The following is a 26,557-nucleotide window of genomic DNA, read 5'->3' as shown; positions in this document are numbered from 1 at the left end:
GGCGCTAGTGTTCTCGCTTCGCAGTATGGAGTTTTATATTTTTAATCTTTAATGTGAGGTTGAGGAGGGGGTGGTTGGGGAAATGTCGAAGCCGTTTGGCTAACGAAGGTCACAGATCATGAGTCTTGTCGCTGTTCAGAGAAGGGGGCTGGACGGGATTGAAATGGGAATTGGCAATAAAATAGAGTCTTGAGTTGAGATTGGAGTTTTAAGGACTAAAGCAAGCGATAAAACCCCTAACTCTGAAAAACAAAGATGACTTTAGGATTTGGTTGAATTTGGGGGTTTTTAAACAGCTTTGAGGTCCCACGAGTTGGAAGCTATTGTAGAATTTTTAAGGTTGGAGGGAGCTTGTGGAGGTGATTTTGTCCAACCCCCAGTTATGTCCCTGGTCTGCCCAGTAGGACTCGTCATCTCCATAGGGTTGTGACCTTATGTCCTTCGGAGTCCTCCAAGTGACTCTTCCCCATTTCCCGCACTGGAGCGTCACCCACCCAGATCTGGAGCTTTTAGAACCTCTTTGTTTTGCTTGGACGTAAAAAGATGCCAGAGGAACAGCAAGAGTTGGTGTTCCATGGCCAGAAACCAAGGCCACCACGATGGACGCGACGTTGACGTCCTCTAGCACAAACTGATGAGCCTGAAGAAGAGAGGACGGAGTCACCGCGGGGCCAGCGGTGTTGGTGGGAAGTACTTTGGGCTAAGAGCAGAGCCCTTGAGGAGAACAAGACCAATGGAGAACCCATCAGGAGAGACGGGCATCGAGGAGGGTGTTTGTCCTCTGAAAATTGGGTTGTTGGAAGTTGGGAGGGCGAGTGGAAGACGACTTGGATGTCTGGGGTGGCCTGAGCGTATGGTTGCTCTAATCATGGTGGGAATGACTTTGGTGGAGCGGACAGAAGACCTTGAGGTTGGAGGGAAGACATGAAGAGCTCTGAAGAGGAGGAGCCACTTGGGGTCGATACTTTTGCAAGAGAAATTCATGAATCATGGAACCATTTTGCTTGGAAAAGTCCTTTTATGTGCCAAATACATTTTTTAACCTTATTTAGAAGACGCTCATTAACCTTTCTGGTTAATTAATCCTTCTGTCAAGTGCCAAGAACGTTCACGTCTGCTCCTCACAGACCTGTTTGCCATCCCGCTTGTCTCTCTGCGTCTCTGTGATGCTATTTTACATTAATTTAAGAAGTTTACAGTTATTTAGAACTAGAATTGGAGGAGCTGGAATTTATTTTGCAAATACTCCTGTAGCCTGAACTCCAAGAAATCCCCCAAGGGCTCCAAAATCTCTCTATATAGTCGACCACGACTTTATTTTCACTCCGTTTTCTCCCTGTCCAGGTTCCCAAAGGCACCGACCAGAACTGGGCGCAGAAGCTTTACGACCGGCACGGCGCCTGCCAACACTTCCAGAAACCCCGCATGTCCAACACATCCTTCATCGTCCTCCACTTCGCCGACAAGGTGAGAAAACCAAGAAACACAATGAGAAATTAACTTCTAGCACCACAAGGTCGTTTTTAGTGAGAGCGATGGCTGGTTGACCATCATCTTGGTTGGACAATCAGATCTAGATCAGCTTGGACAACTTCAGCCTCCAAACTCACAGAATCCCGGAATGTCAGGGGTTGAAGGGACCTGGAAAGCTCATCCAGTGCAATCCCCCCATGGAGCAGGAACACCCAGATGAGGTTACACAGGCAGTCCAGGCCTCAACTGGACTCTGCCCCATTGACCATGTTCCTTGTTCCGCTTCTTCCCCCCACTTTGGTGTCTCAGCTGATGATGGGGAGCGATGGACCAAAACGCCTTGTCCCTTTGTGGTTGGACTTAATCTGAGCTTCTTCATTTGCTTTGTCCCAGGTGGAATATCAAAGCGAGGGATTCCTGGAAAAAAACAGGGACACGGTGTACGAGGAACAGATCAACATCCTCAAAGCCAGCAAGGTAAACCCAGCGAATCGGGAGATAATCCACTTAAAATAAAGAATATAAACCACTGGAAATCTGGCATGAGCTTAGAAACATTCCAGCTGCTGTTAGAGCTATTTTACACCATTTCCAATCCATAATCTTAACAAATTAACACATATTGGTGATCACTCTTGCTCCTGTATTACCTGATTTTGCGCCATGTACCTTTTCTCTCCCAAATATTGTAAAACCAACTTGCTGCTCGAGAGCTTTTTGGGGAATCCTTGGAATCGGGCGTTAGGTCTTGTGGTGGCTCCATAGAGTGGGTTGGCTAAACAAAGAGCTGCTCAGGTGTTGGGTTTTGGTTTCAGTATCAAATGGTCGCTGACTTATTCCAAGATGAGAAGGACGCTGCACCCACCACTTCCGTGGCAAAGGGAACGGCCAAAATCAGCGTCCGTTCTGCCAGACCCGCCATCAAAGCTGCCAACAAGGAGCACAAGAAAACAGTGGGACACCAGGTAACGTACGATATGAGCGGATTGCTTGGAGAATGGGACAGGTAAATCCACATGTTTTGACAGTTCAGATCTCGTTTCTTCAGCTTGAAGCACAAGTTGGGGGGTAAAAGTGAAGGAGACCTTTGTTGAGGATGGGAACAGTTTGGCCGTTGCGTTTCAAGCCTCAACTGATGAAAGCCCTGAGCAAACACTTATTGCTCTTGTACCTTATTGACCTGGAAGCCCTGAAGCCACCAGTGTCTTCTCTGAATTGCTCTCGCATATAACAAGCGATAGGATGAGAGGAAAAGGCCTCAAGTTGCGCCAGAAGAGGTTGAGGTTGGATTTTGGGAACCCCACCATCCCTGGAAGGGTTCAAAATCCACACAGACGAGGTTCTCAGGGACATGGGGTAGTGCCAGGGGTGGGTTAATGGTTGGACTCCATGATCTTGAGGGGCTTTTCCAACCAAAATGATGGATGTGCTGGGCTGATACTGCAGGCGGCTTCTTGCCCTTCCTGCCAACTTGGGGTGCGTTGACCCATCACCTCCATCTCTCCTTTCGTCTTTCAGTTCCGCAACTCGTTGCATTTGCTCATGGAGACTCTGAACGCCACCACCCCGCACTACGTGCGCTGCATCAAGCCCAACGACGAGAAGCTCCCCTTTAAGTAAGTGGAATTCCGGCTGATTAAATGTGTTCAGCGTTACAGCCAGAGCGTGCTTTGGACTCTTCCTCTTGCTCCAAGACATTGTGATGCCGTTTCCGTAACCAGAAGGTTCCTCGTTGTTCGCTGGAGCTGCTTCTCTTGGGTTTAATAATGTGGTTGTGAAATGAAGATGAACGCAGGTCGTAGTAATTCATAGATACTCTGCTAATACTGAGCATTCTTCCTTTGTGCAGTTTCGTCTTAGAGTTGCTTTGATTTAAGTGGTTTATAGCACAGTGAAAAGTAGCAGAGAAGGAAATGAAAACCCAAAATGTCTTGGTGCTTCCAAAATAAATGTGGGAAAAGTAAAGACGTGACTTGTATCAGCGTTCCAGGTGAGCGAATGGCTGAAGGAAAAAGCCGATTCGGATCTTCCTCTAGTTTAGAGGCGTATTGTAGACTTTGAACTGTAGGTGTTACCCTTGTTTAGCCTCTTAGACGAGGTATTTTAATCCAATTTTGTTCCTTTTAAGTTCAAAAATGCTCAGCTCTTAATATACCTTTAACATGACAATTCAATTCTTCACGTCATGCTCAAGTCTCAGTGAATATCGTTTTCTAAACACACGCACACCTGCTTGTCAAGGTGCAGTAATTAGCTAAACGAACTCATTTGTACTTCTGGGTAGCACATACCAGGAGGATAATTGTGCTTGTGGCACAGTCTGAGTGACGCTTCCCATCTGGCCATCGTCAGAGTTCTCCAGATTTTGGGAAAGCAAAATAGGCACAGGAATGATGTAGGTGTAGGGTGTTGGACTAGAGACTTTCCAAGGTTTCTTGCTCCCTGAATTACTCTCATTCCTGCTTTCCATCTTGGTGCAAATGTAAGGACTTTTTCTTTAGAAGGTGAGGAACGTCAGAACTTGTAGCCTGGAGGAAACGTTGGCACCACACCATTAAATTTGCTGTGTCCGAGCTTGATCCCTGATGGAGAAGACTTCAAAGAGAGAGAAATGCCTGACTTCTGCTTATACCTTTGGCAATTTTCCTTTCAAATTCTGGTGGTCTCTTCCCCGAAGTAGCAAGTGACAGGACAAGAGGAAACGGCCTCAAGTTGCGCCAGGGGAGGTTGGGGTTGGATCTGGGGCATAATTTCTCCCCCAAAGGGCTGTTGGGCATTGGAACAGGCTGCCCAGGGCAGTGGTGGAATCACCAGCCCTGAAGGGGTTGAAAAGGCATTTAGACGAGGTTCTTAGCGACGTGGTTTAGTGCTGAAGTTAGGTTATGGTTGGACTCGATGATCCTGAGGGTCTCTTCCAACCGGAATGATTTTATGATTCTGTGATGTACGGACATCAACGTTGACGGACTTGAGGATCTACGGACGCCAATGTTAACAGACTTCAGGATCTACAGACATCAACGCTGATGGACTTCAAGATCTATGGGCATCAACATTAACGGACTTCAGGATCTACAGACGCCAGCGTTAGTGGACTTAAAGATCTACGGGCATCAACGTTAGTGGACTTAAAGATCTACGGATGTCAACGCTACTGGACTTGAAGATCTACGGACGTCAATGCTACTGGACTTCAAGATCTACGGACATCAACGCTACTGGACTTCAAGATCTACGGACATCACCCTTTACGGACTCCTAGGATCTATGGACATCAACCTTGATGGACATCAACATCTTTTGAGTCTGAGCTTCATCCAGCAACCTTGTCCATTGTCCAATGTTTCATGCTGGAGAGCTGGGACCTCTTTGTGCGTTTGGTGGTGGGGTGGAAGGAGGTAGAAGTGACCCGAGATGCTGCTACTTGTGCTCTGGGCAAAGAGAAATGGATCCAAAAGTGGGATCGTGCCAGGACGCCAACATCTGTGTTCTCGTGGATGCTTTAGGTGATGATGTGGGTTCCTCCTCGCTGTGTTAATCTCTGTCTTAAATCTAATCGCAGGTTCGATCCCAAGAGAGCGGTGCAGCAGCTGAGAGCTTGTGGAGTACTGGAGACCATCCGCATCAGTGCCGCCGGCTTCCCCTCCAGGTACCGTGTTGCGAATTGGCTGTGGCCTTAGATATATATGTTAGAAAAGATAATATAGATATATCATGTAGTATTTTGCCACCTGCACGTTCGCTCCTGACTTCCTCACATTTAAGAGCTTCGTTATCAAGGTAACGAAAGCCGCTGGGGGGCTTTCTTGAAAAGAGATCATTTAATTTGAAACATTCCGCAGCAATTAAGAAATAGATTTATTAGCATGTGTAGAAGTGACTGTGATGAATCTGAGATGTGTAGATAGTAAATTTATCATTGATGTCTTCATTATAAAGCACGGAGGATGTTATAAAACCATTCGTCTCTGTAGGAACTGGCCACGTAACGATGAGTCCGTAGCAAATTAATTAGTGCAGATCTCCGTTAAAAGAATTTCACGCCAAATCTTGGCTTAAATATTTCATACACCTGCCCCCAAACAGCCTTTGGGTGCTATAGAAAGATCCATATAGTCCAGCTCTTTACTGCTTAAAATATTGATCCTTTCAGGGCTTGATACCAATCGGAGATTTGTATAAAGTGTCCAAATCTTGACTTTTAAACCACAAATAGAAGGTTTAATTTCTGGGGTGTCTTATGGCTTCTTCCCTCCATCTAATTCTTGTAGTTGACAAAGAAATTGGGGGGTTGACCAAGTCGCCAAGCTCTTGAGCATCTTAAGCTCAAGCCTAAGAAGGGGTTTTGCCACAGATTCAAGTTGGTTTTCTTTGTCCTTCCATTCCTTTGATTGCCTTTAGTGACCTGCACTGATTTCAGACTCAAATTTCCATGCTTGAGGTGGGTTGTGCTTGATCTCAGCTTTCCAATTTCATTTCATACCCATCAACAAGTTGAACTGAGGTATCATCTTTAATTGTTCATTTCTCTTGGGGGATCTTGTAACGGCATCTCCAAACCCCCCCCGACGCAGCTAATTATTGAAACTCCTGATGAACCAGCTGAGCCCCATCCTTGCAGAGCTTTTATCTTGATATTCCGGGGCTGATAATCCAAGCGGTTGTGATCTCAGGGCTGTCACCTCCTATTAAATCACCGCGAGCGGCCGCGGCGAAACGATGTCGTGCCGTTAAAGATGGGCTGGAATGGAAATGAGCGGAACAATCACCGCGTAAAGCGAGAGCAAGGGGCTCTCTTTCCTCCTCTCCAAGCAATCCCTGGCTTAAATAAAACCCGAACCAGGCGGGAGGTCCCAAGTGCCGCAGGCTCCGTCGTTCTGTCGCTTTTGATTTAGAGCCGTGCGAAGCCTCAAACGTGCTTCAAATGGAGACGGGTTTTCTCCATGCAAAGCGAAAGGATCAAAGCGCAAGACGGGAAGTGTAATATGAAAACGGAGGCGTTGAGAAAGCAAGTTTAAGCTTAAGCCCGACATAACACAAACCTGTTGTTTTGTGTGATCTTTGCGTTCGCTTTTCACAGAATCACAGAGTGTCAGGGGTTGGAAGGGACCTGGAAAGCTCATCCAGTGCAATCCCCCCATGGAGCAGGAACACCCAGATGAGGTTACACAGGAAGGTGTCCAGGCGGGTTGGAATGTCTGCACAGAAGGAGACTCCACAACCCCCTGGGCAGCCTGGGGCAGGCTCTGCCACTCTCACCACGAACAAGTTTCTTCTCATATTTAAGTGGAACCTCTTGTGTTCCAGTTTGTACCCATTGCCCCTTGTCCTGTCACTGGTTGTCACCCAGAAGAGCCTGGCTCCATCCTCCTGACACTCACCCTTTCCATATTGATCCCCATGAATGAGTCCCCCCTCAGTGTCCTCTTGTCCAGCTCCAGAGCCCCAGCTCCCTCATCCTTTCCTCACACGGGAGATGCTCCACTCCCTGCAGCATCTTGGTGGCTGCGCTGGACTCTCTCCAGCAGTTCCCTGTCCTGCTGGAACTGAGGGGCCACAACTGGACACAAGATTCCAGATGTGGAGTAGAGATTCCAGTAGAGGGGCAGGAGAACCTCTCGGACCTACTGACCACCCCCTTCTAACCCACCCCAGGTCCCATTGGCTTCCTGGCCACAAGGGCCCAGTGCTGGCTCATGGTCACCCTGCTGTCCCCAGGACCCCCAGCTCCCTTTCCCCTCTGCTGCTCTCTAATAGCTCATTCCCCATTACAAACTTGTGTAGATAGGGATTAAAATTCACTCTTATTTGAAGCGATGCAAAACTTGCGCGTTTTGAAGTAAGTGTTATATTGCTGATACACCCACCTCAGTCCCACCCAGTTCACAGGTTAATCCTCTGTATGCTTCACTTTCAGGTGGTCCTACCACGACTTTTTCAATAGATATCGCGTTCTGATGAAGAAGAGAGACCTCTCGAAGAATGACAAGAAGCAGATCTGCCAGACCCTGTTGGAAGATCTCATTCAGGTGAGCCGGGACCAAACCTTTGGCGACGCTTTTTGGACGCGCCAAAGCTCGTGGCTTTGATACAAATCAAATTGCTACTTCGCCCGCTGCTCGTTCAGATGCTTATTACGGTTTATTTCCCAAATGAGATAATGAGAACAAACGTTATGTGGAATCTCTCGATTGCTGAACGTGCTGTTTTAATACTGGTGAAGTCTGGGGGTTTTTATCACTGATTATACATGAAAAATGGGTTATATCCAAAAAACTCGTCCCCTCAAGCCCTCCTGGATTTTGGTTGGAGTGTATTTGAGAGGTCAAGCTTTGGGTGGTGTGTACAACACCATGAAGTGTGTTTGAGAGGTCAAGCTTTGGGTGCTGTGTACAACACCATGAACCTTAATCAAAGTCAATTCTTTCACCCCATCATTAAATATCTCATTGCACAAATGAGAAAAACACAATAATTTCCGTATCGTGACATATGGGAGACTTTTAATGGCCACTAATATGTAGGAAAAGCACTTTTTCCCCTTATGTATAAGCAAATAAGCATTGTCGCACCTCTTACCAAAACCATAGACTTGTGTGCGTTATTTTTAAGTTACAAGTGTGCACACAAATGTTTCCTCTTGGCTATTGCGGAGCACAGAACTTGGACATCATCTTAAGCCAGGCTTTAATTTTTGATCCTTGTTTTCCTTGTAGGATTTTGAGGAATTGGGTTATTTACTCCATTGGGTTTTTTACTCCTTACATACCGAGCGTTTGTCTCGGCTGCGGAACCATTTGTAGTGTGCTATATAGAAGCTTAGATTTGGAGTCTAATAATATCCTCATCACACAATTAACGTGAGCTGATTAACTTGATCCAAAGCGGGGTTTTGATCTGTAGCTACTGAGCAGCATAGACTGAAACAAACCAAAATAATGTTCGCCTGAATTAAATGTAGTTTCCTTTATGCTTTTGAAAAGGATCCAGACAAGTTCCAGTTTGGACGTACCAAGATCTTTTTCCGTGCAGGCCAAGTGGCATATCTGGAGAAACTACGGGCAGATAAGTTCAGAGCTGCCACAATCATGATTCAGAAGACGGTTCGGGGTTGGCTGCAGAGGCTCAAGTACAAAAGGCTTCGCCGAGCCGCCGTCGTCATCCAACGCTACGCGCGTGGGCACCGGGCACGGAGGTGGGTCCTGTTCTCCATCTGTTCCGTCTCGTAGGCCTTAAACTTCACATTGTAAGATCATTTTGGTTGGGAAAGACCTTTGGAGGTCATCGAGTCCAGGAAAAGACCTTGGAGGTCATCAAGTCCAACCATTCGCCCAATGCTGCCAAGTCCAGCTCTAAACCATGTCCCTAAGAACCTCATCTCTGCCTAAACTCGGGGGTTTCATAGCAACAAGACCTGTTTTGTGCACTATGGTGCTAAAGTCAAGACTTATTTCCCAGCTCCTCTCCCCAGCCTTTTATTCGGGGGCAAGAGAACAAAGTTCTTTGTCTCAAACTGATTCTATATCTACATGGATTTAATTCTTAGGTTCAGGGTTAGAGTGCAGGCAGTTAGGCTGCAATCAAATGCCTAAAGTATATATAAATTTAGCTGAAAATGCTTCACATAACTACTATTTTACTGGCAAAAGGCGCTTGCTAGTCGCTCCGTGCTCCTTTTCTGCAGAGCGCAGGTTTGTGCCTCCGTGGTATCCAAGGGGAGCTCTCAACATTGATTTACTGTATCCTTTGTAATGAGAAGAATCACCGCAAACGACTGGCAACGGCGCTATTTATAATAGAGCTTGAAGTTTAACTCTCTGTATGCACTTCGCCTCTTTTTGGGGGATGGATGTTGTCCGAATAACTGATTTCTCCTGGGTTTTTTTGGGAACGGACCATCCCTTGTCCTCTTTAATAAGCTCTGGCTCAATGGGTCCTAATACGAACTCGTTGGCCTTGACGAAGAGAATCTATAAGCCAATCCAATATGGCTTTTGATATGCTTTCCACATAATAAAGAAGTGCATCAAATATCTATATCATGCTGAGAGCAATAAATGGATCATAAATGCAGCAAAACAAGCTCATTATCCAATTAAATGGAGCTTTTAGAGGCGTTCATTAACCCGCGGAACAGCAAATTGAACCCGACGGGAGCGACGTGGCACCGAGTTGCCCGCGTCCCTCGTTGTTTCCTCGCCGTGAACCGCCAGCGTTGCCAAACCAGCGCACGCCGCTTTAAATGGCAAATCCATTTGCTGCCGTTGGCACCGAGTCGCTCGATACCCCGTTGGCTTTTTATGGTTGGGGAAATGACGGAGCCAACGCGGGACGTTGATTGGATCCAGTACGTAAAGCAAAGAGTTCAAACCAAGGGGAAAAGCTGGAAAATATTTGTTTTTAATGCCGTTTAGGAGTAACAAAGTGTTGCGTACGCGTTCTCGTCATTCTAACGAAGTCATGCTACCGGCTGCGCTCTTCTTAGCCGTACTGTTGGGATGGTCTTTCTTCAGCACCATCAAGCTACTTTTGGACAAAAGGTTTTTCTCTCTGTGTCCAGTTTAAAACTTAATATGATTTTTTTAAAAAATACGATGATTTTAGGGGTTTTTTAACCTTTTTTCCTGTGCTTTTTAGACTTGCCGAGCACTTGAGGAGGACGAAAGCGGCCGTCGTCTTCCAGAAGCAGTTCCGAATGCTACGCGTCCTCCGAGCTTTCCGAAGCGTCCGCAATGCGACCGTCACCATCCAGGCCTTCGCTCGGGGCATGTTTGTCAGGAGGATTTATCGCAGGGTACGTCTCCACGGGGTGTCTTAGCATATAAAGAACACGGAAATGTCTTTATTGTGGCCGTTTTGACGTTTGCCATCCTTAATTAGTTCTTTCTGTGCTAAACCAAGAGTTGAAAGCAATGAAATAAAGGTTTGTGATGGTAGGTGATAGGGTGAGTGGTCAAAAAAGCAAGAACAGCTTTGGGGAATCTTCTGTCCGCTCTTCAGGTCTGACCTTACTTTGGTAGTCACCTAAATTTATGCTTAATTGGATGGTAATGGGGTAATTAATGAAGTCAAAGGCGCGATGAGCCCGTCCTGAGGGCAATTGAAGTTACGTGGTGACCCACTAGAGCTTAGGGATCCAACTGCATCCCGAGTTCACACAATCCCTTTATTCCCAACTAAAATTTGCGAGAGATTTGGAAGAGAAGCTGATACGGTGCCTTTTCCATCCCAAAATAATAACAGCAAAGCGTCTTGTAATCTGTCATTTATCTGCCGTATAATTTATCACGTTGCGGGGGCGGAACACGGAAAGAAATCAATGTAAAACCTGTTCTGGTGAGTTATATCTGAAGCTGAAGGGGTAACAAGTTAATTACTGAGTGTTGGTTTATTTTGCTACCGATGGATCTTGTGGATCTTTGCTCTATTTTGAGGGGGTCCATAAAGTCCCACTTCAGCACAAATGTCCCCATCGAGTCCTCACCAGCCAGGAATGGGGTTTGAGGTGCCTCTTCCCATCTATAAAAGGATGTAAAATAACAACGTCCATCTTCGTATGTCACCTACTAGGACTCTCCTACTTGGAGACGACCTCTTGAAGACCCTTTTAGAAGTGTTGACGCAACGTCAGGGCTACCGCTCCCTTTGTGGGTGACTTTTCTCCCTTAATTGTTGCATTTCTACCCGTATTTTCCGTATAGATCCTAGCGGAACACAAAGCCACGATCCTCCAGAAGTACGCCCGTGGCTGGTTGGCCCGGACTCGCTTCCGCCGGGTCAGAGGCGCCACCATCGTTCTGCAGTGCTACTACCGGCGCATGAAGGCCAGGCAGGAGCTGAAGGCACTGAAGATCGAGGCCCGCTCAGCGCAACACCTGAAGAAACTCAACATCGGGATGGAGAACAAGGTGGTCCAGCTTCAAAGGAAGATCGATGAGCAGGTATGTCTTGCGCTGGGGCAAGTTGGGGTCCTGCTTCTGCTTCGTCTTGCTTCTGTTGCCCTTTCTGGGAAGGATTTGATCTCATGATGTTTGGAAGGATGTCGTGGTGGTGGCAACCATCTAAGGGTGGCCAAACACTTGTAAGGGCGGGACATGACCATGGTAGATGCATTTGGATCTTGGGGCTCCACCTTGGTGTCGTTTTCTTCTGCTTTGCCTCTCTTCCATTGTCCTTCCTGGGAAGGATTTGATCTTCTCATGACGTTTGGAAGGATGTCATGGTGGGAGCCTTCTACTGCTGTCCAAGCACTTGTAAGGGTTTGACACCACCATGGTAGATGCACTTGGATCTTGGGGCTCCACCTTCATGTGTTTCTGCTTTGCCTCTTTTCTCTTGTCCTTCATGGGAACAATTTGATCTTCTCATGATGTTTGGAAGGATGTCGTGGTGGTGGGAGCCTTCTCCTGTTACCCAGACACTTGTAAGGGTTGATCATCACCACGATAGATGCATTTGCATGTAGGGTCTCCAACTTGGTGTGGTTCTGCTTTGCCTCTTTTCTCTTGTCCTTCCTGGGAAGGATTTGCCACTACCATGACATCCTTCCAAACATCACGACAAGATCAACCTTCTACTGGTGACCAAAGACTCGTAAGGGCGCGACAGCACCATGGAAGTGCAGATCATCTTGGGTCTCCACCTCGGTGCCTGAAGATCTTCCTCACTAACGAGCTACAGAATAATCGCTTGATGTAGGAGGGTTTTCCCATCTACAAGTTACATCCGTGTTGCTTCCGAGGATTTGAGGGATGAGTATAAACGCTGAGTAGGACCTGATCTATAAACATGACCTATTAACAACGCCAGTTAACTTGGGAAGTTAATGCCCGTAACGCGGCCTATTAATTCAGTTTCTAAATCAGGGGAGGGATTTTTTGCACAAGAAGATAAAACATTTCGGTGCGTTTATATAACGTTGAAATCTCAGTTTGCCGGCGTATAAAATCATATATATATTAACCTCGGGACGCAAAAGCACGTGGTGGAAAATGAGCAGAGATTGTGGATTCCCCTTTATAGATGGGGAAAACAGCGGAGATTTATGAACCACAGTGATTCATTTCTCAGGAGCTGGTGCGGATCTGGTGAGCAAAGCTCTGAGAAACAACCAAAGCTTTAATTTGCAGGTTATCAAGATGCTCATCTCATTATTAAGTTTGTTAGCCACCCTGCTTGAGGATTTTGACGCTTTTTGCACGTATTGATATATTTTCTTCTCTTTTGGGGCCGCAGAACAAGGAATACAAACTTCTGAGCGAGCAGCTCTCTCTGCTCACGTCAACACACTCGTCCGAGGTGGAAAAACTCAAGAAGGAGCTGGTGCAATATGAGCGGAACCAGCGCGGTGACGACAACCAGCTCCTGAGCCTGCAGGAGGAGATGGAGCAGCTGCGGCTGGAGCTCCAAAAAGCCCACGGGGAGAGGAAGGTGGTGGAGGACACCTACGCCAAGGAGAAGGGTTTGCTGAGGAAGGTGTGGATTTGTTGTATCTCATGTTTTGTAGGCGCTCTTTGCAATCATAGAATCATTTTGGTTGGAAAAGACCCTCAAGATGTAGTCCAACTGTTAACTCACCCCTGGTACTGACCGATGTCACTAAGAACCTCATCTGTGTGCATTTCCAACCCCTCCAGCGATGGTGACTCCAGCGCTGCCCTGGGCAGCCTGTTCCAATGCCCCACAGCCCTTCAGATGAATAAATGTGTCCTAATATCCAATTTAAACTTCCCCAGTGTGACTTGAGGCCGTTTCTGTGTGTCCCTGTGTCCCCTCAGCTCCTGTTCTCCAGCTGAACCCCCCAGGTCCCTCAGCCGCTCCCATCACACTTGTGCTCCAGCCCCTTCCCCAGCTCCGTTCCCTTCTCTCCACTCGCTCCAGCACCTCAAGGCCTTTCTTGGGAGGTGATGCCGCCACCCCTCTGGCCGCCATTTTGAGCCCTGAGGTGATTCTGGTGCCGCCATTTTGAGCCCTGAGGTGATTCTGGTGCCCCTGGTGCCGCCATTTTGAGCCCTGAGGTGATTCTGGTGCCCCTAATGCCACCATTTTGAGCCCTGAGGTGTTTCTGGTGCCACCATTTTGAGCCCTGAGGTGATTCTGGTGCCCCTGGTGCCGCCATTTTGAGCCCTGAGGTGATTCTGGTGCCCCCATTTTGAGCCCTGAGGTGATTCTGGTGATTCGAGTTTGGTTTCCTGCTGTGAATTCTTGTGACTACTCAGGTTAAATCCTCACCAGGCCTTTTAGTAGGAAAATCCTAAATACCGTAATTCTTACAAGATTCAGGGAGGCCCGAAACCAAATCTCACGAGCAAATGGTTCCGGTAGAACATTAAATAAGGCCTGAAACCACCACGAGCGCTCGCCGCTCAACATCTTCCATTAATTGCTGTTAATTGCTGTATACACTCCAAAGGCCCTGCTGCACACTCTAGTAAATATTCTGTAGTAACGTGAAGCATTTAAATGACTATAATCTCATGATATCGAGTTAAAAAAGCCAGAATTATTTAATATTAATGCTCATATTCACTGTATTCATCTTAACTATGTAAATTGCTCGAAACAATCAGCAGATTGTCTTTTTTTCATAGCGAATATCTGACTTGGAAGAGGAAAACGCGCTCCTGAAGCAGGAAAAAGAGGAGCTTAACAACAGGATTCTGTGTCAATCTGAAGGTAAATATATATATATTTATATACTTACAGCATTGGAATGCCTCTGCTAATTTTATTTATTAATACTTGTTGCGTGTTTTTACAACAAGTTAATTTTAGAGGTGAAGATTGTAACGTCTTTTAATTGTTTCTTCCTTATTTGAAAGATGAATTTGCCCAAAATACAGTTGAGGAAAATATCCAGATGAAGAAAGAGCTGGAAGAAGAAAGATCTCGATATCAGAACCTGGTCAAAGAATATTCGAGGCTGGAACAGAGATACGACAACTTGCGGGACGAAGTGACGATTATGAAGGTAACAAAGTGAAGGTGAAGTGTAAGGTGACAATTGAACCTTTTATATAAACCTTAGTAGTGTATAAACACATATTTGCTCTCAGAAATGATACTTTGGGAGGAATCCTTCTTTAAACACTGAATATCTTGTATATCCGCGTCGCTCCTTGGCAGCAAATCCCGGGACACAGGAGGAACCCGTCCAACCAGAGCAGTTTGGAGTCCGATTCCAATTATCCATCCATATCGACGTCGGAGATCGGGGACACCGAGGACGTCGTGCAGCAAGTGGAGGTACCGCACGGTGAATCAGGATTCATCGTATCATTGATCATTTCGCTTGGAAAAGACCCTCAGGATCATAGAATCCAGCCGTTAACACCAAACCTCATCTCTGTGTATTTTCAACCCCTCCAGGGATGGTGATTCCACCACCGTTCCAATACCCAACAGCCCTTTGGGGAAGAAATTATTAATAATATCCAATTATTCCTCCCAGCGCATCTTTTTACGGCACTTAAATATTTCTGAACCGCTTTGAGAGCGTTGGTTGAAATCAAATGAATCTATATTGGCTGTGCTCTAATAGAAAATATTCCACGTTTCTAAACAATTAATATCTGATGCTGTAGGGTTATAAAACTTGACTTTTTCTCCTATTTTTCATAGAATAATAGAATTTTTCTCATTTCTTTCCACTCTTCAGGAGGTCGGGATGGACAAAGCGGCCATGGACATGACCCTTTTCCTAAAGCTCCAGAAACGGGTAAGGGAGCTCGAGCAGGAGAGGAAGAAGCTGCAAAACCAACTGGAGAAAAAGGAGCAAGAGAGCAAGAAATCCCAGGTAAAAGCCGACTTTTCGTCCATCCTAATATTTCATGGCTTCCCTTGCTGCTTTTATATATGAATTAATATCCCTTGAATCCACGCAGGTCATTGAAACGAAGCCTGAAGTGACTTCGGACCACGAGGATTTTGCCTACAACAGTCTGAAGGTGAGTGAGGAGCCTCCTGCTTGGTGTTGTCACCTATAGCGTGGATCCAAAAGCCAAAAAAAGGTGGAAATAACCCCAAATCTCCTATAATTTGATCCATCAGCACCTGGGCCAAGCTCACAGATGTTTCTCTTTGGGTCAACATCTGTTCTGCTGTGGTAGATTCATCATTGAATCATTTTGGTTGAGAGAGATGCTCAAGTTCATTAAGTCCAACCATTAACCCACCAGATGTCTCTAGATATAAAATCAATCCATAAAATCCACAAAGAAAGGAGTAGAGAAATAATTTAAAGGTAAATTGGGAAAGGAATCCAGGGTGTTTTGCAGCAAGATGTCCAGATGCTCATCTATTCCGCTCACACCTCCGCTGTGCTAAAACCTGCTATTGCTAATTTGGAAGGATTTATAATTATCAACAGCCGTTTCCTATGGAAACGAGGTTTCCACAGCTGTGTAAATTATCTAAATTGCCCCCAGCTATTTTTGGAATTATTAGATTTCCAAAAATAAAAAGCAGATAGTGCATAGATAAGAGGAAACAAAGGGTGAAAAGGTGCTAATGGTTGGACTTGATCTTGAGGGTCTTTTTCAAACAGCCGTAGTGGGAGTTCGCACAGCCGTCACTCACCTGTAAAACAGCGTATTCCCACCTCATTTAATGAATTTAAAGACGAGTTAAACATTGTGGGGCTTGCGGTGATTTCTTAAATGCAAAGGAGAAAGGGATGGACAAGGAACCAACGTGGTCTGCTTTGACTTGAGTGAGGCATTGACACAGTGTCCCCCAGCATCCTCACAGCTGAACTGCGGGAGTGCGGGCTGGATGAGCGGGGAGTGAGGTGGAAAAGAGAGCACTGGATGTTCATCTGTGTAACCTCATCTGGGTGTTCCTGCTCCATGGGGGGATTGCACTGGATGAGCTTTCCAGGTCCCTTCCACTCCCTAACATTCTGTCATTCTGTGTTTGGCTTCTCTGCGGTGGCACTTTTGCGTTTGTTTTCCAGAGGCAAGAGCTGGAGTCGGAGAACAAGAAGCTGAAAAACGAATTAAATGAGCTGCGCAAGGTTATTGCGGAGCGAGCGACCCACAACAACTCGGCCAACGATGGCCAGGAGAGTTACAACCTCTTGCTGAACCAGCTGAAATCGGCCAACGAAGAGCTGGAGGTGCGGAAGGAAGAAGTGCTCATCTTAAGGACGCAGATTATGAAGGCGGCCCAGCAAAAAGAGACGGGGAAAAACACGGTAATTGAGCGGGTAATGTGGTTTCTTTGCCTTTTCCGGCGCTGAAAATATGACCGAGTGATGCCATCTCTGCTTCAGCCTTTGGGCGTCAAGATGGTTCAAGGAGATTCTGTTGGGTTGGTTAAGATACAGCCTGTGATGTGTGGTCGTCCAAGATGTTCCCCGTGATGTTTATTATTCCACAAAGAAACAGGATGGGGAAAAAGATCTTTTGGAGCAGATTCTGCTCATGGGTGAAGCTGGAATATGTTCTTACATATTTTACAGCCTGGCCCATCGCAGCCGAGGGTTTTTTTCTTTCGAGCTGGTTGCATTTGTATTGAAAAGCTTCCCTTGGGTTTTTTAATTCATCGCGTTATCATTCCTGGAGGTTTGGGTGCGGTTTGTATTTCAAACCGCGCTCCCCTTGATCTCCCAGCTTCTCCGCATCCTCTTTCCATCTCCCAATTTCACGCATGCGAATTCCCAGAAGCTCTTTAGCCCCGAGGAAACTCACGTTGAGGCCGGTCGCGACTTTTTGGGTCTTAGGAATTCTAAAAAGCAAAAGGGAGACGTGCAGGGTGTCATTTTACTCCGTTTTGCTTGTCGGCTTTAGGAGGACATCACCAGCAACGCCAGCTGGCCCAACAGCGACAAGCACGTCGACCAGGAGGATGCGATTGAAGCTTATCAGGGGATGTGCGAGACAAACCGGTAAGCCCGGCCTAAATTTCTTTCTCCAGCAGCAGGAGGGTTTGGGCAAAATTAGGCTCTGGACTAAAATGAATGAAACTTGGAGAGTTATCAGCTTCTGGATCTTGGGTAGCGAAGATGTAGGTGTGTGATGGGTGAGGAGCGCTCGGCATCGGGACAACGTGTCCCCAAGGGGATGAGATGCAGAGAAGGTAGAAAAACCAACCTAAAATTGAATCAAAGTAATAATTTGCGTTCAGCAAGGTAGTCGAAAGATTAAGTCGTGGATTAATGGCTTTTAATAACACCACGTCCCCCAAATTCCTGCCGTACTACGGGCTGGGTTTTCTGAATTTGCATCTATTTTATATTTGAGTCCAGATATAGTTTAAAACCCAACATTTCAGCTTCTACTCTGTGCTGGGCACCCGGAGCCTCATCCCTGGATCAGAACTAATGTTTATATTGATGATTAGTGATTTACTTAATGACTCATTAATCACCACCAGCTTCCCTGTTATACAGCCCAGGTAACGATATTGCAAATAATAACCAGGCAGCTCAAAGCAGATCAGGTTTAGACTTTTAAATGAATTTCGGTGATAACTTGCAAGTGATTTCTATAGAGAACATGGGGTATTTTAGTTGGTTTTTGCAGGACTGGCGGTGTCTTCGCATGGAAAAAAGATTTAGGATAAAGGAGAAATGAGGTTTTGTGAATTGTGTCCATTCGACTCATTTTAGGCTTGTTTGAGGTCTACCTGGTATTGTAGGAAATTCTTTTGGCACATATTAATCTAATTAGCTCGGATTTTTGGTAAAAATAGGAATATCTCTGGAATTACGGTAACTTGCCAGGAGGTTGGATTGGCTGATCAATTAATAAAATAAATTAAGAAAAAATTAATAAGGATTCTGCATCTTTTCCCCTTGTGCTGCAAGTGACCTTTCGTCTTTCTCTGTCCTCTCGTTTCCTTTTCTCTGTCCTTTATTTCTAGCAAGACTGAGGACTGGGGGTATCTCAATGAAGATGGAGAGCTCGGCTTGGCTTATCAAGGTTTAAAGCAAGTTGCCAGGTCAAAACACTCTCTTTCCTTCTCCCCTATTGTTTCCTCTTCCCCTTTGGTTTCTTTCTCTTCCTTTGCTGTTGGCCCGTTGTCTTCTTTGGCGCCCGTTGTCTTCTTTGGCGCCCGTTGTCCTCTTTGGCGCCCGTTGTCCTCTTTGGCGCCTGTTGTCGCTAATCGGAAGAGTAAAGGAACTCAAATTTGTGAGTCTCAAGGCATATCAGTTACACCTTCCTGTGTAACCTCATCTGGGTGTTCCTGCTCCATGGGGGGATTGCACTGGATGAGCTTTGAGGTCCCTTCAACCCCTGACATTCCGTGATTGTGTGGGAAACATCTCCCAAGTTGGTTGATCTTGAAGGATCTAAACTCAAAACAGTGGTGACCACCACGATACCAAAATGACGGACCCATCGGTACCGTCCCTTTCTCAGGTTGCTGGAAGCGCAGCTCCAGGAGCAGAGACGAGAGCATGAAGAGGAGGTGGAAGCTCTGAAAAACGAGGTGGACGCCGTGAGAGAAGAGTTGGAGAAACAGCAACAGGCTTTTCTGCAGAGCCTGCAGCTCTCACCGGAGGCCCAGGTGGAGTTTGGACTTCAGCAAGAAATTACACGGCTCACCAATGAAAATTTGGTAAGATAATATATTGAAAATGTAGCCTGAGGGGGGGAAATGTTGTGGGTGATGTGTTGTGAATATTTACTGTAGGTTACTTCTAGAAGAATCAGGTCCATGACATCCACAATGTTCATGGTTTTGCTGAGCAATCCAGCAATAACACGTCGTCTTCTCCCAAAATGCTCACACCATGTTGCATTGACTGCGCCTGCAGCCTCAAACTCACCCCAGATGAGTTGCTTTGGGGTTTAATTTCTTAATTTCTTAAAGCCAACGCGTCTTCTGTTTTTCAGGATCTCAAAGAATTGCTGGAGAAGTTGGAGAAGAACGAGAAGAAGCTCAAGAAGCAACTAAAGATTTACATGAAGAAGGTCCAAGATTTTGAAGGTGACTTGGCTGTTGGTTGATATTGGGCTTCTGGTTCTACACCTTCGAGATCTGCAGAGTTTTTTCTTTAAAACCATCCTATTTTATGAAATATGGATGGAAGCGCGAGGCTCAATGGTTCTTGATGTTTTTATCAGTTTGAAGCCGATATGATTGGAAGTTTAATATCTAATGCTTTGACCTGGTGTCCGTTCGAAGGCCCGTGGAGGATGTGAACCAGTTTTGATCACCTTTCACGCTCTTTTCACAGCGTCTCAAGCCGCGTTACCGGCCGAGAGGAGACGGAACGAGCGTAACATGCAAGTTGCCGTCCAGCGGAAGGAGAAAGATTTTCAGGGCATGTTGGAATATTATAAAGAAGACGAGCCGCTTCTCATCCGAAACCTCATAACAGGTGAGGAACTCGCTTTGCTTCTGGGTTTGGCACCTTTTTCTCTTACCCAGGAGTTTGTAAACTTGAGATCTCAATATATAGATATAACAGCAAATTCTCGCAGCTTCCGTTCAGTATGTTGAGGGAAAAAGTGATTTACTGCGTCACGAATTCAGAGTGTGGGGTTTATAACCTGTGGGAGATGTTCCCGAAAGCTTCAGGGAGTATTTGCGCGCTGCTTGAGTAGGTTTTTACGCGGTAAAGATCTAGTTGTGCGTCCGTAATGGGACAACGTCACAAAGCGTGGGCTCTTGCGCTTTGCCCGGTTCCGGTTGCGCCTCTGGCTCCGTGTCCGCGCTGCAAAGATCCACGTTGCAAAAGCACAATCTCATCGTCCAGAAGACTTTGGGGTTTGCTCGGGTGCATCTCCAGCTGGAATTGGGTGAACTTTAAAAGGATTCTTTTCAAAACCAACCCAAATGTTATAGATCTCAAGCCTCAGGCCGTGTCTGCGACCGTCCCCTGCCTTCCCGCCTACATCCTCTACATGTGCATCCGACACGCGGATTATATCAACGACGACCAGAAAGTCCACTCCTTGCTCACCTCCACCATCAACGGTGTCAAGAAAGTGCTCAAGGTGCGTGGCCGTTGCCTTTTGTCTTGGCGTGAGGTGGTTCGAACCACGTCAAAGTCCTCCTTTCGTAGCCAATTTCCAACCTGATCTTAGCAAAAATAACATTTGTGGGGAACAAATAGATAATATTGCCGGTCTACGGAGAGGGATCTTCTTGATCTCGACCTCAAAATGATGGTTTAATTTTGCTCCTCCAGAAACACAGCGATGATTTTGAGATGACGTCGTTCTGGCTGGCAAATACGTGTCGCCTCTTGCACTGTTTGAAGCAGTACAGCGGAGACACGGTAAGATAATACGATAATAGCGTATATATAATATTAATAAAAAATATAGTGATTTTAGCGGGTGGAATAACAAAACGGGCTGTTTTAATCTCCCGGCGTTCAGGGGTTTATGACGCAGAACACGCCGAAGCAGAACGAGCACTGTCTGAAGAACTTCGACCTGACCGAGTATCGCCAGGTGCTGAGCCACCTTTCCATCCAGATCTACCAGCAGCTCATCAAGGTGGCCGAGGGCGTCCTCCAACCCATGATCGGTACCTTCACGCTTGTTTTTGGCTGTTATTATATATCCTGCGGGTTTTTCAGACCTTTGTACAGTGACTTTTCCCCCAAAGGATGAGCCTGCGATTGGTAGAGAGGTAGAATTTATGTTACAAGAACTATCTTTATGCAGCAACAGTGACCTTAAGTTGCTGTATTTTCCCCGAGCTCCCAGCCTGGATTCCACTTTATCTTGGGACTCTTTCCCTTTGTTCCTGCCCAATTCCACCGCTGCGTGTACCTCCTGCTCCTTGCGCCAAGTTGTCCTGTTCTTTTATCAATCAAGCCGGAAGAATTTGATTCCTTTTAATCTGTTTGTCATTTCTCTCAGTCCTTTGAGCCAATGAATCGCCTGAAGCGCAGAATTTCAGGCTCCGCGGTGGGTATAGAAGGAGAATCGATTACAACTCAAAGCACAGACGTTCCCACTTGCTGTGATTTCTGTTTAGTAGGTGGATAAAGGCGTTTTTAGCTCATTTTATCCCCGTTTTGCAGTGTCTGCGGTGCTGGAAAACGAAAGCATCCAGGGGCTTTCTGGTGTCAAACCCATGGGCTACAGGAATCGCTCCTCCAGCGTGGAAGACGGCGACAGCTACAGCTTAGACGCGCTAATTCGCCAGCTGAACACGTTCTACGGCGTCATGAGCGACCAGGGTCTGGACCCGGAGATCGTGCAGCAGGTTTTCAAGCAGCTCTTCTACATGATCAACGCGGTCGCCCTGAATAATCTGCTGCTCAGGAAGGACGTTTGCTCGTGGAGCACGGGCATGCAGCTCAGGTAGGGTCAGGTTTGGGATCCTCGGCGCGTTTTGAAGACAACACAGAGTATAAATTTTGCTTTGAGTTGCTGAGCATTCAGCTTCGCTCTGGTTGTCTTTTGTCACGAGTATGGCAAACATGCATCAAAAGATACATATAGAATCATTTTGCTAGGAAGAGAGCCTCAAGATTGAGTCCAACCCTTAACCCAACACTAAACCACGTCACTAAGAACCTCATCTCTGTTTGCTGGTGACACCAAGTGAGGAGGAGTGGTTGGCACACCAGAGGCTGTGCTGCCATCAGAGACCTGGACAGGCTGGAGAGCTGGGCGGGAAAATGGAATGAAATAGAACAAGGGCAAGTGTAGAGTCTTAAATCTGGGCAGGAACAACCCCAGGTTCAGTGTAAGTTGGGGAATGAGCTGTTGGAGAGCAGTGAAAAGGGAGCTGGGGGTCCTGGGGACAGCAAGGTGACCATGAGCCAGCACTGGGCCCTTGTGGCCAGGAAGCCAATGGGACCTGGGGTGGGTTAGAAGGGGGTGGTCAGTAGGTCCAAGAGGTTCTCCTGCCCCTCTGCTCTGCCCTGGGGAGACCACACCTGGAATCTTGTGTCCAGTTGTGGCCCCTCAGTTCCAGCAGGACAGGGAACTGCTGGAGAGAGTCCAGCGCAGCCACCAAGATGCTGCAGGGAGTGGAGCATCTCCCATGTGAGGAAAGGCTGAGGGAGCTGGGGCTCTGGAGCTGGACAAGAGGACACTGAGGGGGGATTCATTCATGGTTATAAATATCTAAAGGGTGAGTGCCATGAGGATGGAGCCAGGCTCTTCTGGGTGACAACCAGTGGTAGGACAAGGGGCAATGGGTACAAACTGGAACACAGGAGGTTCCACTTAAATTTGAGAAGGAACTTGTTCATGGTGAGGGTGGCAGAGCCTGGCCCAGGCTGCCCAGGGGGGTTGGAGTCTCCTTCTGTGCAGACATTCCAACCCGCCTGGACACCTTCCTGTGTAACCTCATCTGGGTGTTCCTGCTCCATGGGGGGATTGCACTGGATGAGCTTTCCAGGGCCCTTCAATCCCTGACATTCACTGATTCTGTATTTCCAACCCCTGCAGGGCTGGTGACTCCAGCACTGCCCTGGGCAGCCTGTTCCAATGCCCCACAGCCCTTTGGGGAAGAAATTGTTCCTCAGATCCAACCTCAACCTCCCCTGGTGCAACTTGAGGGCGTTTCTTTGTGTCCCTGTCTCCTCTCAGTCCCCCAGGTCCCTCAGCTGCTCCCATTGCACTTGTCCTCCATACACCAGCGCTGCGACACCCCCTGAGTCTCGCAGAGTATTTTTGAGGTGATCTTATCTCTTCTCTCGCATCTCACGTCTTATCTTGGCCGCTCGCCCAGGTTTAACATCAGCCAGCTGGAGGAATGGCTGCATGGGAAGAACCTGCAGCAGAGCGGAGCGGCGCAGACTTTGGAGCCTTTGATCCAAGCGGCGCAGCTGCTGCAGCTCAAAAAGAAAACGTCGGAAGACGCCGAGGCCATTTGCTCCTTGTGCACGTTGCTCACCACGCAGCAGGTGGGGATCGGGGTGGAGATTTCAGTGTTCAAAGCTTAAACCCAGCGCTGAGGTATAAGTCAGACACGTGGGATTTTAAACCCAGCTGCTCTTCCCAGGTCTAACCTGGCTAAGCCTGCAGAGTGCCCAGCAAAATTGGGATTTGGGGTTGAGAATGGCCCCTCTAGGCTGGATCTCACCTTAAACTTGGATACTCTGTTCCAGGAGGATCTAAACTCATGTTCTTTGCCTGGTCTTAAGTTGATAATGTAGGAGGGAGAAGCCAGAGGTGTGAACTGATCCCTGGTGATTCTTGGGGAACATCAGGATGGTTCTTGTGCTACTTCTGCTTCTCAAGAAAGTCAAGAGAATCTTGTTCTGGTTGTATCAAGACAAAATATTAGCGGTGCTTTGAATTCTGGGCTCCTCTGACTCTCTGTAACGCTCTTTTGTTCTCAACAGATTGTAAAGATACTTAATCTCTACACTCCCGTGAATGAGTTTGAAGAACGTGTGACTGTAGCTTTCATACGAGACATCCAGGTAAATTAGAGGCTATAAAGTGGGGGGGATAGTAACGAGATAGTAACGAGTTAATACAGATTTCATTAGCATAACTCAGGCGTTTTGTCATTTTGCGTGTTGTCCGGGATTTTGCGCTCTTGCAACACACAGCTGCAGGGATAACGAGGCTGTTAATTACAATAAGCAATTAAGTTCCCAGCTCAGCTAATGCAACGTGACTCAGAATCGAGGCTGCGCGAGCCGCTGAGAAATTGAATTATTTCTCAGCTACAAGGCAACTAAGAGAGAAATCAAGACATGCAAACCAAACGTTTTGTAGCTTCTCAAGCCTTTGAGGATGAGAAATGCAAAGAAAAGGCAACGATTGATCCGTTTCTCTTCTTCTGCACCTCGCAGACGCACTTGCAGGAGCGAAACGACCCTCCGCAGCTGCTCTTGGACTTCAAGCACATGTTCCCGGTCTTGTTCCCCTTCAACCCTTCCTCCATAACCATGGATTCCATTCACATCCCCGCTTCACTCAACTTGCAATTTCTCCAGAAAGTCTGAAGAAAATGGAGTTAAATGGAGTAAAATGGAGTAAAATGGAGTTAAGCTCAGCCTTCCTTACCCAGAGACCTCCAGCGAAGGCAGAAGAATCACTAAAAGGAATTGAAGGAGCTCTTTAAACAACAGGTTTAAAAGAACCACCGATCCCCAGTAATAAATGGATGTTAAATTGTACAGTAAAAATATAGAGACTGATCTATATGTGATTCTTTTTTCTTTTGGGGGGTAATTTGCAGCTCAGAATAATAATACTTGAAATATAGATTTCTTTTTTACTGCTTGATACAGTTCAGAGCCCCAAAGCCACTAACAAAAAAGCGGGAGCCGACTCACTTTGATCTTCACAGGTGTCGATGAAGAAATTGCAGTTAAACCCACAATCTGAGACACTTTTGCTGCCTTGAGGGCCGTGTAAATTGTCTAATACTGAGGTGGTTTTGTCTGTATTAATAATGGGCTTGAGACAAGGGACAACTTTAGGCATCATCTTAATCTCCGCTCTTGGCTTTTCCTCTGGTTTTAAAAGTCAAAAGCTTTGATGCAGCGGCCGTCGAGGTTCTGAATCTCACACATAGATAAGACGTGCAAAACCAACCCGGTTTAATAATTGCTGCTGTTTCTGTTGGGTGTTTTAGTCCCAGCCTTAGCAGTCCATGGCAACATTGTATTTAGTTCAACAGCCATCTGAAATTTTAATAGTCGTGCAAATACAGGGCTTAGAAAAATTAAGAAGAGAATGAAGACATGAAATTAAAAGGGAATGGATAATCAATGAAACACTTGAACCCCAAATTGCAACACAGTGATTTAAACCATTGAGGAGTCAACACCAACTCTTTATCTACAACCAATACCAATCCTGTTCCGATTGCTTTTTTAATCTAACTTATTAATTAAAACAACCCAAACTCCTCAGAGGATTAAAGTGGGAAGTCGCTTCAAAACACACAAAATCCCGCCATGTTGCAGCCACCGTTTGAGATACAGAGCGTTTTGAGTTCAACATCGTGTATGTAATCTATGTATATACAAACTGTAAGAGTCCTGTATGTACTATATATGTATATTACGAGCCAAAAAAAAGCACATTTTTAAAGAAATGGAGTGCTGTGAAGAAACCTATTGGTGGGTAAATCCCGTGTTTCGAATGGTTTAGTCCCAGCCTAAGGCCAGACTTTAAAGTTATTGTCCTCTAATCATCACCCAATTAATTATAGACTAAAATTTATCGCTTGTATAGTACCAGCGCTACCTCTAAACCATCATCGTCAAGCATTTGCGTCTACTGGGTATATACAGTAGTGCCTTTCTATACAATAATGATAATTTATACCCTCTCCCGTCGCCTCCTCTGCGATACTTTAATTTATTGGACCTACCTCTTCTGCCTTTTTGCAAATGGATGTTTTTGCAATGCTCTGAATTTTATTTTATCCTTTTCCCCCTTTATTTCAGAGCGTATTAAGCTGATAAATCAGCATTTTGTCTTTGCATATAAATACGATAACCTAATGAAAACAAAGTGCATGAAGCTTTTCCCTCCAACTTTATTGTTTCACGTTTATTACGGTTATAAATTGATTCTCCTGAAAGAAGTTCGAACAATATAGATCCTAAAACAATCCAGAGCGCATAGTCCCCAATTAATATATAATTTCCTTTAAAATATAAAAGCCAGTGGACAAAGGCTTTAGAATTATGTTGAAATAAGAAAAATGTGCTATTATAGCGCAATGTCTATTTGTTTAGGGATTTTCGGGGGGGATATGGAGCTTAATTACCTTAAAAAGCAGAAGGTAAAGCTGCTCTTAACGAAGTTAAATGATATACAGGAGATACTGTAGATGAAATACTGCTTATAAAATATCTTTCCATTTGGAACAAATCTGTAAACTACACTTTTGTTTATGGGAAAACGCTTGTAATAGTCACTGTAATATTCAGCTGTGGATACAAAAAATGTGAAATAAATACTTTTGAAGAAATGGTGATTTTTGATCAAAAACCTAAGCGTGAAAAATACACTTTGATATCGTACAGGTGGGAAACATTTCTATTTAAAAGTTACAAAGCACTTTACAAACACAAATGAACGGTCTCAAAGCTTTTACTTAAGGCTTTAAAAGGCGTAGGAGTTATCACTTAATGAAGGTGCTGAAGTATTGTGAGCTAATTAGAAACTAATTAAGGGTGGGATCTTAGGAA

The 26,557-nt window shown here is 46.0% G+C and overlaps 1 protein-coding gene across 1 annotated transcript in view; it reads left to right on the top strand.

The window, feature by feature from the left end:
- MYO5B (myosin VB) overlaps positions 1-26,298 on the top strand; it is a 60,488-nt gene extending 34,190 nt beyond the window's left edge. Inside the window, exons 13-39 of the mRNA XM_080363152.1 lie at positions 1,345-1,467; positions 1,867-1,950; positions 2,289-2,438; positions 2,992-3,089; positions 5,036-5,122; positions 7,391-7,502; positions 8,457-8,668; positions 10,111-10,267; positions 11,175-11,414; positions 12,709-12,948; positions 14,064-14,148; positions 14,295-14,443; positions 14,599-14,718; positions 15,131-15,268; positions 15,357-15,419; positions 16,427-16,666; positions 17,262-17,359; positions 18,837-19,035; positions 19,314-19,407; positions 19,658-19,801; positions 20,269-20,420; positions 20,615-20,704; positions 20,808-20,958; positions 21,461-21,743; positions 23,125-23,299; positions 23,741-23,821; positions 24,200-26,298. Coding sequence (XP_080219278.1) covers positions 1,345-1,467; positions 1,867-1,950; positions 2,289-2,438; positions 2,992-3,089; positions 5,036-5,122; positions 7,391-7,502; positions 8,457-8,668; positions 10,111-10,267; positions 11,175-11,414; positions 12,709-12,948; positions 14,064-14,148; positions 14,295-14,443; positions 14,599-14,718; positions 15,131-15,268; positions 15,357-15,419; positions 16,427-16,666; positions 17,262-17,359; positions 18,837-19,035; positions 19,314-19,407; positions 19,658-19,801; positions 20,269-20,420; positions 20,615-20,704; positions 20,808-20,958; positions 21,461-21,743; positions 23,125-23,299; positions 23,741-23,821; positions 24,200-24,352 — 3,918 coding nt within the window. The 3' untranslated portion in view covers positions 24,353-26,298. The remainder of the gene's footprint in view (positions 1-1,344; positions 1,468-1,866; positions 1,951-2,288; positions 2,439-2,991; positions 3,090-5,035; positions 5,123-7,390; positions 7,503-8,456; positions 8,669-10,110; positions 10,268-11,174; positions 11,415-12,708; positions 12,949-14,063; positions 14,149-14,294; positions 14,444-14,598; positions 14,719-15,130; positions 15,269-15,356; positions 15,420-16,426; positions 16,667-17,261; positions 17,360-18,836; positions 19,036-19,313; positions 19,408-19,657; positions 19,802-20,268; positions 20,421-20,614; positions 20,705-20,807; positions 20,959-21,460; positions 21,744-23,124; positions 23,300-23,740; positions 23,822-24,199) is intronic.
- The last annotated feature ends 259 nt before the right edge of the window (positions 26,299-26,557 follow it).

The sequence above is a fragment of the Nesoenas mayeri genome (assembly GCF_963082525.1).
Source record: "Nesoenas mayeri genome assembly, chromosome: Z".
In the NCBI taxonomy this organism is placed as follows: Eukaryota; Metazoa; Chordata; class Aves; order Columbiformes; family Columbidae; genus Nesoenas; species Nesoenas mayeri.
The sequence above is the reverse complement of the archived record's forward strand: the minus strand, read 5'-3'. Positions and strand labels throughout refer to the sequence as shown.